At 40.0% G+C, this 19,600-nt stretch overlaps 1 protein-coding gene across 4 annotated transcripts in view; it reads right to left on the bottom strand.

Annotated features, from left to right (window-relative positions):
- msi (RNA-binding protein musashi) overlaps positions 1–19,600 on the bottom strand; it is a 531,937-nt gene that overhangs the window by 388,421 nt on the left and 123,916 nt on the right. For 2 of the 4 annotated variants that reach the window (XM_083143224.1, XM_083143234.1), the window contains exon 2: positions 13,095–13,124. The exons of the other annotated variants lie outside the window; for them this stretch is intronic. In XM_083143224.1, the coding sequence (XP_082999350.1) occupies positions 13,095–13,120 (26 nt within the window). In that variant the 5' untranslated portion in view covers positions 13,121–13,124. The remainder of the gene's footprint in view (positions 1–13,094; positions 13,125–19,600) is intronic. 4 annotated transcript variants of the gene reach the window in all.

Raw genomic sequence — 19,600 nt, 5'->3', positions numbered from 1 at the left:
ATTTACAGCCCACTGTGTATTCCTTCATATGCAGTCGTAACGCAAAAATGACACGGGCCCCGGTGTTTATTATCGCTCTCGGATTGGACGCCCGGTAATTCGACAAGTTTAAAGTTCGCCTTTACGCCGCCGGCATTGAGCGGCCAGAAAGCATACATTTTTAATTAGCATGTACCACAAAGTTTATGCGGCCTGTGCTTTCGAATCACTTCTGATCATTGTCATATCTAGCTTGTCGTTTCGCAGACAGGAGACTGCAGGCGATACTTTAAAAATAACACTGAACTGGTTCTGCATGAAATGTTCGAAGGGCATCATATTTTGGACCAGAAACTTGAAAATTTCAATCCAGAATTGTTTGGACCAGCGGCATTGTATAACAGATTATATTAAAACAAATATGAATGCAGCAGCGTTTGGAGAATTTGTGACAATAATTTATTTAAGGGTCAACAACAACAACAAATAATAATAATAATTACATGGCGGTATTTCTCACTAACCCACATTTGGCGCTTTATTGGCAATTAATGTGCACTACAAAGAGGATCGCCGAAAGCAAATACACATAAAAGCAGCGATGAGCTGGTAGAAATAGAGAAATACTTGTTTAAAATAAGATTCAGAAAACTATACAATTTCTAACGCATGAAAGTAACTAAAGTCCAGGGACTTGTATTTTTATTTTTTTTGTTAATTTTACATCTCTTTTCTGCCACTTTTGGCTAATCGCGACAATGATGATGAATAATGCTTAAATAAAATTAGTGAAAGGGGGTTCATAAAAAAAAATCACGCCAGAAGCCAAACGTGGAACTGCGGTGGTGAGATCGAAAGTCGACCACTTAACGCGCACGGCCATCGAGCCGGCGAATCTAGAAGCTTGTAATGGATTATAACACTATTTGTAGTTGTATCTGATCTGAGGATAGGCTACCATAATCCTGGTTGTTACAGAAAATTGTTTGATTGATTGATTCCCTTGATTACAAGGCGACGACGCTACCACTGCGCCATCGGAGAGGCCACAGACAATTGTTTGACTCTCATTGGCAAAATGGCAGTACCATCGAGTAATTAAATATTCCGTTATACTGTAAATAGGGACTTCCCTCAATGAAGAAAGTTAAATCTTTGTATCTGTATTCGTGTCTCAACAATCATCGGATATAGAATGGTTTGATTTTTTTCTCGAACATAACACCCCATCGAAAATATTCTCTAGAATTACATTGTATTTTATATTCCTTTCGGCACACCAATTACCGTCTGTATCTTTCGTTACTTCCGAGATATCGAAAGTTAGATATACAGGGTGTTTCTAAAGGTCGTTTACAACGCTTGGGAGGTGATTCCTCACACGAAAACAAGCAAAAAGTCTAAGTTCCATTTTTAAGACTGAGGCTTCGTTTCCGAGATAGGAGCCTCGCAAAAGGTGACAAAGTGAACGTCACACCTGACTGGGACGAATACTATAACAGATAGAGAGGCGGTTCCAAGGGAATCATAAAGGAATCGTATGTGCTCAGTCCGGAAGTCACTATGAAAAGTTCACTGCACGCATGCGCAATGGAGTCCTCAAAGGAATTGGGGATTTCCAGCAAGACCAATACATGGAAAGGGTATGTAACGCAGCAAGAAGGACCGTGACAATGAGAAATGCGTTCAAGACAACACATCCCGACCTCAAACATCAAAACATGAGCACCGAACACAAAATCCGAAAAGTTGAGCATGGTTGCATACCCCAGTTACACGCGAGGAATGAACGAATCATGTCATGTGGCATACGAGAGACACATTACTCCACCAGGAGGAGGGAAAGAAAAACACAATATCAGATGATTGCGAGAACGTGTATTTTTACACGCGACAACTACATAATATCCCCCCCCCCACACACAACAAACAACAAATGTTACAATGTCCTATGCACAGACAGTGCGTGTCACTGTACACCAACTGAAGATGTCACTTTCACCACACAAAGGGGGTGAGGAGCAATACTAAGAGTGTTCTCACTGAGATTTGCCAAGGGCAATAATCACAGACGGTTTTCAAAATGTCTGCCATTTACTTCTACGCAGAGATGACAGCGACGAATCAAGGATTGTCGAGTACGAGCAAACAAGCCAGGTGTATCTGCTACCGTCGCGGCAGTGACGTTGATGCGAGCAACGAGGTCCTCAGCTGATGTGACAGGTGTGTCGTATACGAGGGTTTTCATTTCTCCCCAGAAGAAAAAATCGAGAGGGTTGAGATCTGGCGACCTCGGTGGCCAAGGCACAGGCTCATCCCTACCAATGAACCTATTGCGAAACACGTCATGCAGGAAATGTCGTACATTACAATCGAAATGAGCTGGTGCACCATCGTGTTGGTACCACATTTCTTGCCGCAGTGCCAAAGGTACGGTCTCCAACAGTTCAGACAGAACCTCACTAAGAAATGCAAGATACGTGCGACCATTCAGGCGAACAGGGAGAATGTGTGGTGCAATTAAATGATCATGTACTATCCCGCACCACACATTCACTGAAAACCTGTGCTGGTGATGGGCCACAAAAAGTGCATGTGGGTTGTCAAAGTCCCATACATGACTGTTTCTACTATTGAAGACATCCATCCTGGTGAAAATGGCTTCATCTGTCCACAATACGTTTGCCCCGAAGTGAGGCTTTGTGTCCAGCTGATGCAACAACCATTGGCAAAACTCCATACGAGGGCGAAAGTCACGAGGTAACAGTTCTTGTACTTTCTGCAGTTTAAAAGGGTGCATTCCTTCCTCTGACAACACTCGACAAACATTCACATGAAACGTGTTTCGTGCCCGAGCGAGCACTCGCGTACTGGTGCCACGATGTTCTGTTAACACATCTTCTGCAAACTGATGTGTGCGTACACTTCGGGGTCTTCCAACTTCTTGCCGCGGTTGTAACACTGACCCTGTTTCACGCAGTCGACTGTCCACTACCTGAAAGAAGGTGTGAGACGGTAAACGTCTATGTGGAAAGCGTTCTCCATAAAGACGCCTTGCCTCACGGCTATTACCATGTGCCTCCCCATACATGAGATGCATGTCTGCTTGCTGCTGGGTCGTATACGCAGCCATCTGTGTAATAGGGAGCTGGAACTGCAAAGTATTGTTTTTGTTTAACACTGGCACACTGCACAAATTGGTCGTATCACCGTACGAACACCACAGACCAATTGTTGCGATACTTGACTTGCCCACTCCACCACGTCAACTTCTTTCAATACAACATACTAGTACTCTTCAATACGTATGACAACCTAGAGCGAACTGCTGATCATATCCCAGCACCTGCAACACGACTGGAACGACTGCCGGAGAGAACCAACCCTTCGAGCTCCTCTCGCGGGAACAGCAGTCATGAAGGTCAAACGTAGACTACGAGAGCCAGACTTGCCTGTGCAGCGCTTCCAAAACTGGTCTCTTTTACGTCACAATGATCGCGTGCGAACACTTTTGGTATTGCTCCCCACCCCCTTTGTGTGGTGAAAGTGACATCTTCAGTTGGTGTACAGTGACACGCACTGTCTGTGCATAAGACATTGTAGCATTTGTTGTTTGTTGTGTGTGTGGGGGGGGGGGATATTACGTAGTTGTCGCGTGTAAAAATACACGTTCTCGCAATCATCTGATATTGTGTTTTTCTTTCCCTCCTCCTGGTGGAGTAATGTGTCTCTCGTATGCCACATGACATGATTCGTTCATTCCTCGCGTGTAACTGGGGTATGCAACCATGCTCAACTTTTCGGATTTTGTGTTCGGTGCTCATGTTTTGATGTTTGAGGTCGGGATGTGTTGTCTTGAACGCATTTCTCATTGTCACGGTCCTTCTTGCTGCGTTACATACCCTTTCCATGTATTGGTCTTGCTGGAAATCCCCAATTCCTTTGAGGACTCCATTGCGCATGCGTGCAGTGAACTTTTCATAGTGACTTCCGGACTGAGCACATACGATTCCTTTATGATTCCCTTGGAACCGCCTCTCTATCTGTTATAGTATTCGTCCCAGTCAGGTGTGACGTTCACTTTGTCACCTTTTGCGAGGCTCCTATCTCGGAAACGAAGCCTCAGTCTTAAAAATGGAACTTAGACTTTTTGCTTGTTTTCGTGTGAGGAATCACCTCCCAAGCGTTGTAAACGACCTTTAGAAACACCCTGTATATCGAGATTTCGCTTATTTTTTTTTTCCTTTATACTGCGTTACACATATAGATAATCGAATCTATATCCCTTACGTTGTTTTAGGATTTGGCACACAGGAAATGTGTACCACGTAGAAATTTAGGAGAAACCTGCAGGCTCGACCAGGATTCGAACCAGGTCTCTGGCATTGTGTCATTGCTCTTCCAACTAAGCTAACAAGTGAGTCCTGGCTTCGTCTGATATTTTGTCTGACCGTTTTACTTTTTCCAACGAAGCAAAATCCTACTACAAGAATAGTACAAAATAATGACATACAAACAAACTGATTACCTAGGTAACATCATACGACACACTCAACTTGCCTGAATATGTTATTCAATTTGGCAGAGCAATATGAATACCTCAGGTTCTTGCTCTTTATTTGCCTGAAACAGACTGTGTACTCTTCATTTTATCCTGCCGATTGGTGAACCCTTAAAACTTCAAGGACTTGCTGGTTGCATAAGAATCAGGATATGATAGTTTTGAACAATAACATCTCTCCAGTGAATACCATGTTGGCGCCTCACCTGTCCACAGTTCATGAAAGAGTGATTTGACTTATATTTCCTGTTTACTCTTCATCCTTCTATTTCTAGAGGTATAAACATTCTAAACCGCCCTTTCTGTTTTTCTTCTTTCCATTTTACAGAACAATGTCACAGTCCAGAAGTTAAAATGATTGGTTTCGAGACCTCACATTTTTATCCAAAACTTCACAGTGGGTGGCGAGAAATTTCCAAACGATGCTTAGCCAGGGAACAGAGGCACTGCTTCATGCTCCACATCACGGCCGTTGCGTTCGGCGAAAAAGACGCAGCTAGAACACATGTGACTAAAACAATAGGAGATGTTTCAAAGCCATTCGGCACGGTGAAGCGGCCACGTCGGGCGAAAGTTCAAGGAAAACGTACCTTTTTACACAATTTGAACTGCCCGCCTCTTGGGAAGACGCGAGAAGTGCATCATGGGAAGTAATTTCAGTGTTCAGGTAGCCACACGCGAACTGATAAGTGCAGCATCGCTTCCTTGCAGAATGTATGACACTGAAGAAATAGTACAAAGAAACTGATTTACGGGAAGCGTTATTGATGATTTTGTCACCAGAGTCAATGAAATTGTTCATCGCGGTGATGGCCACCAAAAAAACTTTAAAAAGTATTTTAAAAAAAGCTTTAGTTTTTAAAACTTTTGTTCTTTCATGAATCGTAATTTCTAAGTAGATAAATTTGAAACACAACCAATCCTATGACCACCCTGTGTTTATAAAGTAAACAAATGTAGCATATGCAACTGCTACCAAGATAAGCCGGTTTGTTGCATTGTGACGTGCAGAGGCTTGGTGTTTTAACATTCGAGCTAAACTGGTTAATATCTGGATCAGCACCACAAAATTCTAATTGACTAATTCAGACCTTCTCGAGCCTTCTGAGCGATGTATCTCTTGAGAATATTACCTGCGAGGGATGCGTTCATTGGAAAGACTCGTATTTTCGTGTGACGTCGGCTCATTTTATAAAACACGATCATCTTAATTGTAAAATATCAAATGAACTCCACACATACATGCAAGCAATGTTTATGAAAAAAGTAATATTTTCATAATATTTACGTAGGAGTCTCAATCAGTATGGAGTACAGATGCTGCTGTGCGAACTTCATTAGATCAGGGTAGCTACGATTTTTTGATTATGAAATTCCCTGACTTTTCCAGGTTTTCCAGACCAGAAATGAAATTTTTCCAGACATGTGTGTCGTTATGATTTTTGCTTTTGAACCTCATGTTTTTCAATTAAATATGCAGGCACGTTAATTATTATGAATATGAATATACACAGTTATTAGCTGAAAATTTACCAAGTGATTAAAATAATGCTATTCAATGAAAAATAAATAACTATTGTACTTCCCCATTTTCACTAAGTAATTACAATTAAGGTGGTGTAAAAAAATCAATAAAAAATGTGGCATATATCAAAGCTTTACAATGTAACCTGTATACAACCTCAATTAGCCTATATCAATACAAATGAGAAACAACAGAAAATTAGGTCATGTACCTTTAGAAAATATGCAATAAGTTTAATGATTATATTTTTTAATTTATTGAAAATAGTACATATTACGGAAATTCAGAACTTGAATGGGGCCGGTGACCAACCATACACCTAAAAAAAATATATACGCGGGCCATACTTTGGAATCAAATATCTCTATTATTTGAGTTTTCCACATGCTGGAACCAATTTTATATTACGGAAAACATCGAAATCTGTCTTTTAAAAGGTAACAGTTCTGAATGTTTTATGATTTTTTTTTTCAAATTTTCCTAGCAGGAAGACTAATTATCATAGAATTTTGGCAATTATTGTGACACGAAATTTGAACCTTCCTTAAAATAATGAGCACTATTTGGATTCGAGAAAAGTTATTTATGTTGAAAAACAAAAATTCAAAATGACCTTACTCAATCATACATGCTTCCCACGGACAAGGTATTCTCCGGTTGACAAGCGACAGTAAGTATCGTAAACTAGTGGGAATGAATGTAGAAATAAATCGGAACCTTAGTAGAGTGCATTCAGGGTCTTTATTTTAATTCTAAGGCAACCAAACCTGACATTCCTAACCTAACCACAAAAGCATATATTGACAAAATCTTAAGTAATCGCTAAAACTCTGCAGTATGTGTTAACAGACATAAATAGAAATCGAACCATGTAAAAGTTGCATTTGTAGCATCATGAAATCGTAATAAAACAAAAGGAACTTGGGCTCATTTTCACCACTTTTCAGCATAATTTCATTCTACACGCAAACAATATGTAAAATTACTATCAGCATGAAACCAACATTAATAACCTAACAACGATGTGTGACCAGCGTACGTTTAATTCCTCTATTTCGCACCAGTTTTTTAAACATAAATTCGTTCTACATGCACAAAACACGTGCATATTCTAATAATGACGTCACTGATACTGCATAAAAACACTAATTTCTCGGGTGTAACTGTAACACATCTCTGCAATGTAAGAACTACGACAACGAGCAAATGAACTAGTTGATCAGGTTGCTTCTGAACGGGTCGCAAACGAAGGACTCAAAATCACAGAACGGGTTCACGGGGGGAACGAAGTAGTGAGTCCCTTTGTTTTTACTCGGCGTCCGCACTAATCCAGTGTGACGTCTACCACAGCCAGTTACGTGAAATTCTGCTCTTCAAGCTTTATTGCAGATCCAAAACCAATGAACTGTCCGAACACCAACCTGCTCCGCTTCACGTATTAAAAGAGAACGGGTTCCGAACGGGTGTGTTCTTGAAGAAAGAAAATTACCTCACCACGCACAAAGCTAAAGCAACATTTTTTCTGCAAGAAATTCTGAGGATGGCTGGTGCTTTGTTTCGTCTTGAGTATCTTGTTCTCTAAGGAAAAATCTCACGCTTCTCCAAATTCCGGTCTTCAACAGGTTCACAAGAACGAGTCGCAAAATGAACGGATCCAAGAACCTAGATCAGAGAGTGAATAAATATAGAATCGAAATGCCAAGGAACCATAATTTTGTACGTAACAGACTAGAAGTCATAATGACGAGAGGAACAAGTTTCTGAACTGAATCTTTTGGGGGGACTGGAATCACAAGAACCGAATTCGGAAGTGGAAATGAACCGTTCGTTCATTTTGTAACTGGTTCTCCTGCAACTCCAAAATGCGCGTAAATTCCAGAAAATATGCAAAATTCCCTGACTATTCCATGACTTTTCCCTGACCAACCAAATTCCCTGACTTTTCCCTGTTTTCCAGGTTTTCCAGTCGCGTAGCAACCCTGTTAGATGCATGCGAAGAGTTAAAAACATTTCATTTTAAAATTCTAGCAACAGAGATGATAACAAATGTAACTTATGCTCGAAGTTATGAGTGACTAAATCTTTATATCAGATATTACACACACACACACACACACACACACACACACACACACACACACACACACACACACACACACACACACAATCCCAAGTTTGGAAATACTTGAATTAAACGGTTAATCTAATATATATGAAAATAACTAATAGATAACTACATATATATATTAATAAAAGTAATATTCGCAAAGTGTATTGTGCTCAATGCACCTACCTACTGAGAATCACTGAACCCACTTAAAGGGAACACCCTCAAAATGACAAAAGATCGTCCTCATTTCTACGTAATCCAGTTCATACACTCTGTAGTCCGTACGGTGCACACAGATGGCAAAGACAAAAACGATTATATTACAAGAGTACTTCATCCCTCTCTCAACTGATCAGTGCCACAAAAACCGACATTAATAATCAATACAGCACAAAAGTTCCTTTATATTAGAAAATCCGTCCATTTCAGAACAATCGTTCCAGTTTTCTAAAGAATTCTGTTCCGAAGAGTGGGAAACCAACCTTGAATGGAGATGGATAATGGAGTTAAGCATTGTTCTCTTCACTTGAAGAGCATCGGTCTCAGCCAGCACTTAACTTCAGGGAATGAAGCCACACAACTTTCTTCCCCGATAATGCAATTCCTCCGGTCAAAAGAAACGAATAAAAAAGAAAAGCTTTTTAAAAATTATTCTGTAAACCGCCTTACTCACAATTTATGGATGGTCGCGGGACCAATTAGCAGAATATCGCTCAAAACTGGTACAACTTAATAGTTTGGAAGGACAACAATGATTGAATTTGTGATTTAATCGGGTGTCAATAGGGAGGGCAGGAATTACTTGTTTCTGAGGATGCCGCAAAATTGCAAAAAATCTGTAATGTCCAACACGGATGGAGAAAGCCCAGTAAAGGAAATAAGGATGAAGCCAACCTCATGGTATTGTTTATCGCATGCAAATTCGCCGATTATCTTGTATTTCTGTCTTCTTTATATTTTAGGTTTTTTGAGGTCACTGTTACGACAACGTGGATGAATGATCATTAGATTGAAGAATGACCAGTAAGAAACGACGGGTGTGGATTCCCTGGTCGGGACTTGAGCACATCGAAGGTGTGAACACCCGACGCGTTTATTACGTTGTAAAATAGCGCAGGCAACTATTCATCCCGTTAAAATACACACGCTGCAGATGAGGTAGAGGCTCTCGACGAGAGCAATAATTCAAGTCGATAATTTTCACAAATAACATGAAATAACATATTACTGCTCATTTAATTCATACACATAAACTAAAACCAAGCATTCCCAATTCAATACAATTTCGAATGCAATATGTGTGTTATCCTGGTTTATCATAGAATTTAAGCCGGCCTCCGTGGCGGAGTGGTTAGCACATCGCGCTACGATGCCAGGGGTCCCGCGTTCGAATCCCGGGCTGGGCATGGATTTTTGTGAGTGTCCGTTCATCAATTTCATCATGTGATCACTCATCCCCATCTTCGCAAATTAGCCAAAAGTGGCACAAAAAGCGAAGTAAAATAAAGCAAATCAATCAATCATAGAATTTAAGTACCTACAAATATTTACTGTGTTTTTTGGAGCCTTCACCAACTCATTTCGAGATTGTTTGAGCACACCGTTTAAACCTAAAAAGTAGTGGACAGGAAAACATAACAGAATAGACCTTCATGTTCTTAAACTGGAAATGTTTCCATCTACACGAAACTTTAAGATAAAACCCGACTGCAGCTCAACCGAAGACCAAGATCACTATAACCTCAGATCTTTCTTTCTTCCTCTTTCCTTTTCAGTTAGCCATAGTTCCAAACAGAAAGAAACACTCCTGATGAACGATAGACCCACCAGAATCTACCTTCCTAGACAAAAGACTCCCTTTATATACATACCAGTCACGTTTCTGGCGGAAACTGGCACAATGTTGTTCTTTTACGCGTAATCGATATGAGAAGCACGGGGGATAAGAGAGAGGGGGAGGGGAGCGAGACTTACATTTCCGAACTAAACCGCCGAAAAGTGTGGTTCCATATAATGGTAGCAATAATGTCTTTGAGTGTTGGGTCGAAAAAAGGGAGTAAGTTCAAAATGTACGATGCGTTATGCTTTTTATATTTTTTTGTGTGGAGTCGCCGATTCTCTAGGAGGAAACTCTCTTCTGTGGCAGCTGCAAATGGATTTTTACCTCTTAGGTTCCTATTCTTCTCCAGCATCGCCGTCTCTCTTCTCTTTCTACAAGGTGTAACAGTATAAATCAATATAAAGGAACCTTTCACCAAAATCCGTGCACTGAATGCTCTGGCTTACGACGTCGAAAAGAGAAGAGGACAACAGATGGTATCAGTTTCATCAGAAGGGACTTTGCTCTTTCATTTTACTATCCGAAAGAAGCCCTTTATCTGCTATGATCCACTTGTTCGTCTTACACTGCAGCCATACCATAAATAACTGCCATATCTGTGCGAAACGATTGACAAGATTTTCGACAAAAGCTCCTTACTAAATACAAATTAACCAAATTATCTTCGCGTTAGGACTTAGGATATGAAGTAAATGTGTAAAAGGTACAGTATCTATATAGCTCTCAATGCTCCTTTGTCTAATCATGTATCCTGCCATTACTGAACGCATTTTCGGCGATTAGTCAATAATATATAATTTGCAATATTAAAGGAATCTCCCGTGATGGCATATTGGAAAACATTTCATTATAGGGACGGCACATTTCAGTTCTTTAGATGCCACCTTACACTGTAAATTCATTTGCGATCTGTTCATAATGTGGACTAAAACTTTGCCAAAATTTATAATGCTAGAACAGTATAATAGCCCAGTATTACTATTAATAATAGCATTGACTAGTTTGAAATGTTTTTTCCGCGTTCGCAGCGCGTCAGTGATAAATAGATGAAATTGATGAATGGACACCCGTCCCCCCCCAAAAAAATCCATGTCCAGTTCAGGATTTGAATCCGGAATTCACAACACAACGTTTTTGGCCACGCAATATATGTTATACAGTAGTTCTATTTAGCGAAGCGCACTACGACATCAAGTGACCCGCGTTCGAATTCCGGTCTGGGCATGGCTGTTCTTTGCTAGTGTATTTTCATAATTTTCGTCAAATCATGACTCATTCTCATCTTCGAGATTAGCCAAAAGTGCCGCCAGAAAAGCGAAGAAAAATTAACCAAATCAACCAATTAAGTTTCATTTAGCTTACGCCTACGCATAAGCCTGAGCGAGCATAACGTAGACTTGAACAATTTCAAAATAACAAAAAAGATAATGTTAGACTTACATTAGTTGGAAAAGAAGCCAATTAAAGGTTCGACTAATATCAGTCGAACGACTTCCTCGACTAACATTTGTCGCAAAAGTAGTGACTAATTAGTCGACATTTTGTTTCGACTAACGTGTAGTTAGTCGATGGTGCGCATCACTACTTCAAAGTAACAATTTTTCTTGATGACAGCGGCATAAGGTATACGCAAATCATGTATTACCGTTAGGAAACCCTCATTGCTCATGCGTCTGATTACTCGCGTCATCTAAGCAGGAACATCCTGAATGATACTGAATAATTTCCCATGGATTGATTTACTTCACTTCTGGAAATAAGTCAAAGTCTAGTGCACCCAATTGAGGGTTGTATAGAGGGTGAGGAAGGAATTCCCCCAATTCATATTTTTCACAATGTGGGTCCAGGTTTCGAGACCGGGGGCCTGGACATGGATGTTCTTCGTGAGTGTCCCTTAATCAATTTCGTCGTAATATCATCATCTTCGCGATTAGCCAAAAGTGGAAGAAAAGCAAAGTAAAATACACCAAATCAATTTCCAGAATGCTTATGTACGAAACATGCTGCTTTGCGTTATCTTGCAAACCAAGGCACTCTGACTAATATGTCGTAAAATATACTGAATTTTCAGAATTTGTTTATTCAATTAATTGACAAGCTTCTTTTAGCCAGATCTTCACGATAAGTATAAAAGTCCGTAACATTTCTTCAGGCCTTCACGCACCTCCTGAAGGTTTGCAGAACACAGGTTAAGAACCACTGTTCTGAGGTCGAACCCACACCGACAGCGGCAATCATCTTACGAGCCATGCATGCATAAAGTTCAATACCTTTGAAATGACCCTCGTATATATTATCATTTTTCTCTCTCTCTGCTGACGAAGAACTCGAATTCGTCCCATAATTCCAAGTACGTATGGCACGTCTCGTTGCCGGCAACATTTTTAAAGTTTCCAAGTGGCAATTCTCACCCGAAACTGGCATTGAAACGACACCATAATTTAATTGGGTTCACAAAGTAATACGCAACTTTACTTTACGAGTAGCTTGCTGATGCCGAGACGGAGCAAGTGATATAGAATGTGGAACAGGAAGGATCCGAAGAATCGAAGGAACCGATCAATTTCGTGACTTGAAACTTGAACACAACCATTGCACATGAAAGTTCGGAAGGAAAAGATCGAGAAGTCAGGGCTCCATTGATGGATTACCGTATATTACTTTATATAGACGCATTGGACAATCCGAATCTCCAGTGAAAAAGAAACTTCGTCCACGAACAGGATAATCACGCGATAGCTCCTTGCGAGTCACTTTCTACTCGAAACGTTTTCCTTCCTATTCTTCGAAATTATTTCGGCAATAACCTTCCAGTTCTTATAAGTCACTCACAAAAAATGCAATATAGCCAATGCATTTTGAGCACGATAATTTTCTAACAACAAAATCTCATTCTATTAACACATTTGATCACTGGTGAACTACTTACTAGTGCACTAAGAGAGAAGTTGTGTGCGAACATTAGTAATTTCTACTTTGTAAGTATCTTCATTCAAATAGCTTTAAAAGCTTATTTTAATTTGTAAGAAATAAAGGCAGTTATTGATGATGGCATTGGAGAAAAAATTATAACACTTACCATGCAACTGTTGGATGACAAGCCATCAAACTGAAATAAATAAGAAATAATTTTAGTGACGACCACTATCTGAATTTCGATCCAGAATATTTTTGATAATTTTCAAATTAGTAAGATAAAATTAATATTAAGCATTATATAAATGTAATTCAAGAACCATAACGATAAACTGGTTAGAAACAAAGTAGTATATTTTTAAAAATATGAATGCATTGCTTATCAACACCGGCAAGGCAAAGGAAAACCAAAAGTCTCTAGGATTGATAACAGAGAAAAACTAATCTGTCTCGTATCGTCACTGATACAATACGATATTTGTTTCGTATCGTGATGCTCATGATAGATCGTCTCGCGGATATTTGCCGCTATATGAATTACGAAAAGCGATCTGCAGTTGTTTGGTACATAAAAACACGATAGAAATAACATGTAGATTCATGAAACAAGATAATGTATCGTCTGGTCAATATCGCCGAAAGCTGATCTGTAGTTATAACCTCTCTGAAATAAGGGGTGTGTCAGATCAAGAGATTAGTACAATAGCCTTAAGGTTTAAGTAGTCTGTGCATGTAATTTCTGACGAGCCGGCAATCGTATCAGAGTGGTAATCTCAGCGCGCTACGACGTTTGAATCCTAGCATGGGCATAGATGTTCTTTGTTATTGTATCTTCATAATTTCATCTAATCATCACTCATCCTCTTTTTTTGCGATTAGCCAAAAGTGGAAAAAAGCGAAGTAAAATATATTAATCAATCAATCAATAATTTCCAACGAACAGTTGTGACGTATTGAAATACTACTAGACTGTCTGTGCTATGGCGAATACCACTCGCCAATTTACACTTAATATAGTGCACACAGGTTGTGTTCAATTTGTAAAGTGGCGCAAAAGTCATCATCCTATTTGAACTGCCCTTTATTTTGACATCCTGTTGTTTATATCAGTAGTGTTTTGTCAGTTAAATAGAAGATACTCACGAAATGTATTGTGTGCGAAAATGAAGAAGTATATCGCACAAGAACGTGGAAAAATTGTGACAATTTTGCGTGACACTTTTCCGAGCAAAGTAATGTCCCGTTTTGGTGATTTGCCATGGCCGGCCAGGTCCCCCGATTTAACCGTCGCTACAGATTTTTTCCTTTGGGATATTTGAAGTCATTGGTTTATGTGAATAAGCCAGAGACGTTACAGCAACTAAAGAACAATATTCAGCATGAAACATTTCCCCGCAGATTCTTGCCAACACCACCAACGCAATAAAAAGAGCCCAAATTTGCATCAATTCGAATGGTGGTCATTTATTGGATGTTATACAATATTTAAAAATTGAGGACATAAAACTTACAAGTATCAAGAAAAGTTGAACACAAAAAAAACTACTTTGTTTAATTTAAAGCTATAGGCTAAGAAAATAAGGTGATGACTTTTGCGTTACCTTGTACAAACTGAGATATGTACTTTTATTTAATAAATACAATTCAGTGGCTCGAATGTGCGCCATATTTTATGTAATATATTGTACGCTGGAAGACCTACAGCGATCCCCTTCGTTAGCAAAAATTAAAGAGGTACACAATTGGATTTGGATTTGTGCTCGTATTTTTCGCTGATTTTCTGCTCTTTAAGCTAATTAGCACAAAGATAAATGATGATTGATTGATTTGTTTTATATTACATCGCGCTTCCGTCAGTTTTGTTTCATTACAAAGATGAATAGATGAAAATGATAAAGGGGTGCTATTATTCCATAACAATGGTAAATTTACTCCTGGCTGTAAAATGTCATGGCAAGGCTACCTGGGTAGCCAAGTGGCAGTCGACCTCTGTGGGGGAGTGGTGAAGGCAGCGCGCTACGACGGTAGGAATCCGGATTCGAATCCCGGTTCGGACAAGAATGTTTGTGTTCGTCTGACATGAATGAAAAAGATAATACAGATTAACTGATGTGAATTTGGTGTGTGGGCAAGGCTGCCGCTTAGGGAAGTGCACGGACTTCTAGATCTACTCATTATTTTTTTTAAATATATATATATATATATATCTTGAGAGTTTTCAGTCAGTTTCAATCACTGGGAGATGCTGTCAATTGCTGGCAAAAATACCACTGGGCGGGCCAAAAACGAACTGGAAAAAATGGGAGGAGCACATAAAATTATTTTAGACCATCTCTTCAAAACTGATCTCTTCCGTGCCAGATACCATATTCATCTCCCAAGTCGGGGAAGGGAAGGGAGGGTTACGTCCAGCAACATACGGTCTAGATGGCAGGTACAAGTGTGTGTGCCACCTATTAATTACCTCGACAACATTAGAACAACAAAAGACATATCTGTCTGAACGACTTCAAACAAAAGATTATATCTACCGCGCGCGTGTGTGTTCTCATCCAAGCTTTTACGCCAATTAGGAAAATACACGGCCGGCTGTTTCCTGCTGCGAACACATGAGGCGGAGTTACATATGTAACACGCTCTCCTAGACGAATCCTTACAGTTTCACCCTGCCTTCCTTTCAGAGTGAGGCAAGCTGCTAAACGCGATTAAGTCATGTCGTTACACAACACTCGGAAGGCTCCAATGAACCGAGAGGGGATGGCTTTATGCCAATGCCTACCTCAGCGAAAACGCTATCTCCTTTTAAAACGAATATTCTGCTCGTGGAAGCTCTATAACTTACTGAGGGAAGGTATTAAGTTTCAAAATGCGTTTGTGAAGAAAGAAAAAAAAGGAGAGAAGTGTGAAATACAACGCCGCAAAGAATACTACAGCTTTAAACAAGCTGGATCTCTGTTCAAGACACTACGAATGTACTGCTGATTTGTTTCGCATTGCTCAATTCTACCGAAGGGTTAACCGCAACGAAGCAGATGAGGACAATTGAAGAAAATGAGATGAGGTAAAGTTCTGGGCAAAATAAGATTGAAAGCCACGTTATGAACAGGTAGGGTAATTGGAACAATAGATGTGACACACAACGGTTTACCAATACCAAAACTGACATGACAGAATGTCCTGTCCCGGAAGTCTCTGGAGCAAGCGAACGAGTTTGAGTTTTGCTTTAATGCACAGGAAGACTAATCGGGACTACCCCTACAGATTAAAGTGGGATCGGAATCACTTGTGCCTCCATTGGGTATCGAATCCAAGTCTCCTTGATTATAAATTAGACGACGACGTTATCATTACGCCATAGGGAAGACCCCCAGCAAGCGAACGAAAACAAGTCATCTACGGGAGTACGACTCGAGAGGGCACGACCAATGAACTCGTATGGAAGGGAGACAATGCATGGAGGGGAAAACGCGACTGCAGCTACCAGCCCTTTGTAGCAGAGCGCACTGCTTTGCTTCGCCCACACGCTTGCTCCCCTTCTCTACCGTTATGCGCGGCCTTGTTCCGCAGATTCCCGAAACAGAGAGCATCTACAAACTTTCCCCTTGTTTCTTTTGTTCATCATTTCGAGTTCACGTGAAATTAACTTACAAAGTATGAGAAAGGAAAGGACCGAACTTTTTATAGTCCGGCGATCTTCTTTATTATCTATATCACAGAGTTTGGGTCCGAAAGTTTCCGTTGGTCCAAGAAGCGATGGATGTAAACTATCGTTTGTCTTCCGTATTGACAGCCATTCAGAAGCCAGAAGAAAACCCAAACAAGACAAATGGTGTTTGGCAGGACAAAGTTCCTACCCGTCCGAACGCAATTTCCTTATTACGGTCGGGCCTGAACGTCAACACAACTTTACTTCGGTTCGATATCGTTCCTCGTTCGTTTCGGTCTTCCAGGACCATCAAGCACTTCTTTCTTTTTCTTTTCTCCTTTCTCGGTGGACCATCTGGAGAGCTCTCAACAGGAACCAAACGACTCGCAAGAAATTTCATCTCCACAAACGGAGGAGAAAAAAAGAGAAAAGAAATCAATAGCCGGACTTCGTGGCGAAAGAATGACGTCGACAACTACACCTGCTCTGAAAGCACACGATGGAATCTTCAGAGATTGGTCCTTGAGGCTGGGCTATATAAAGCTCGATCTTCATTTGTGCACAGCACAGAGTTATTCCAGAAAGCAAAGTATAAATGAAAGGCAAAGAACAAAAATGGAAAAGGAAAATGAGTCCATTCAAACTCGGTCTCCTTGAAAATACATCTAAATTAAACCTCGAATGCACAGTATTCATAACTTGGTTCGTCCAGCAACTGATAAACAGCGGGTATTAATAAAAATGGAGGAAACTCTTAAATTATGCTGCTACATCCCGTAGATGAAATTAGCAATCACACCGCTAGAGTCAATCGGCTGGGAGCGGAGAACAAATCCTACGACCATCTATTTCTAGATACAAACGGGAGGACAGAGTAATTCGTTGCAAAAAGTAGCATGTAGTACGCAACTAATAACAAATAAAATCTTCAGTGACGCTTCATATTAGAAAACACTTTCGACATGTTGCCAATGTTGCTCACCTAGAAATGTTATCGCTCTTGGAATATAGAAGAAATATTTTCCAACACTCTTAGCAATTACAGTTATAGGGATTTCTACTGTAATTGCTTCCGGTCAGCCCGTACATTCAACAGAACGTAAAACAAGTGTATTTATTTTAGAATAGCTAGAACATAATAGTGCACATAAAAATATTCGACAAATCATCCTGGATATGCCACAGAGGTGAAGACATAATCGGGGAGGTTTAGGTAGGACTCCCTAATATTCAATTGGCCATTTGTGGTGGTGATGTGATCAGCAAGACGCTCCGGTCGCCTTTTTCACGGGGTTGCACCCATGTACCCATTTATCAGAAGCTGGGTGAACCACACGGCCGCGCTATGCAGGTGACATTGCTAGAAAAATTTCCACCTGAAATCGAACCCGGGTCACCCGTTTGACAGTCAAACGCCCTACCGAATGGACCACCGTAGCTCTGAATTAACACAATTATGGTATTCCAAACTAAATAGATTGAAAGGTTAATCTCAATTTTCCACTAAGGGGTTTACATTCAATTATGTTACTCTAACTTCTATATATTTAAAAAAATGTATGAAGTTAATTATAATTTAAAGAAAACTGCTGCTCATCTTGTGGCCATAATTTTTAAACAGAAGAAGAGCCAGCTTGCAATTCGTGTATGAAATACATATCTAGAATAAAGCAACTGCACAAGTAACTAAGATACTTTTAAAACTTGAAAAAAGTAAAAAGGAAAGTAACTATAAACTGCTCTAAACGGCCTCTAAAGTACAGCTAATATGCATTGGAGACAGATAAGAAGGCTCCAATGAGAAGAATAAGTCCTTTGAATTGAGCCACAGGCAAAAACATCGCATCATTCGTCACTGAAAAATGAACTACTCTTGCTCATCGTCTAGCAACGGTCCCGTGGCTTTTGGTTTCAAGCAACGGTAGAGCAAGAGAGAGAGAGAATTCCATTTGGGTCGGTACCCACACTTCTTAAATGAGAGCTTACCAGAGCAAACAAATGTTCAAGTTTCTGCTCTCGCATCTCGTGCCTCAGTGGATTCAGAAAAAGACCATTAAGTTAATGCACCCATAGAAAGCTGAGGGGGGGGGGGGTAAAACCACCACCTCATTTTTGACCCTCCCCCAGCAACCTCAAGCTGAAACACACACCGAAGAGCTTCATGGAATATTCAATAAAATTACTTGGGAGTTCTAGTTTTATACAGAAGTGTATTTTTCTCCAGGTATTTTTCCAATAACATACCAGACCACTCTATTATCGGGTGCCAAAACTAACGATCGGACACTATTTATAGTGGAAGAATGTATTATTTGCACGCGAAATTTACGTAGAAAGTTGTCGTAGGTTGAGAGGGATGTTTATCCTCCTCACATACGTTGTGTGGTAATAATTCGTCCGTTTTCCGATAGAGGCCAGTCAATCCCACCAAATGCAGCTGTGAACAGAGAATGATGGTCAACATACCGAGAAGTTCGACCACTGAGAGATGCGCTGACATTAATCTTACAAGTACTCTTCTATTATTTCACTCTTCAATGTATCTTTTCCAGTTCAATACAGTTTCCACATTGATTACCGCATTCTCTTTCGCAATAAGAAAATATTTCAAAACCCGATCGTGACTTTTGGGCCACCATGTACTGCCATGTCTTCAAGTTTGCATGTGAATCGAACGAATCAAGTTTATAATAAAACAAAAGGGCGCGTTCGTACAAAATATTCGCAAAAAAAAAAAAAGAAAACGGTCGGGAGGAAAAGTTGAAATGTGTTTTAAGTTTTCAATCCTGGCAAGCAAAAAAAAAAAAAACATTTAATTTCCCTACCTCTTCAGAGTTTTTCAATTCCCTGTCGTTTTTTCATGACCTTTCCACGATTATTTCATATCCCTTGCTTTTGCAGGTTTTCCTGAATTTCAAGGTCAGTGGGAACCCAACGACATAATATCAGGTTTGGAACATCCTTTTCTCTTTTCGGCTTTGTATAATATTCGCCCTGAAATTCTCTGCGCCCAGAGAAATTTC

Source organism: Lepisma saccharinum, chromosome 1 (assembly GCF_977018435.1).
Source record: "Lepisma saccharinum chromosome 1, izLepSacc3.1, whole genome shotgun sequence".
NCBI lineage: Eukaryota > Metazoa > Arthropoda > Insecta > Zygentoma > Lepismatidae > Lepisma > Lepisma saccharinum.
This window is presented reverse-complemented; position numbering and strand designations above follow the sequence as displayed.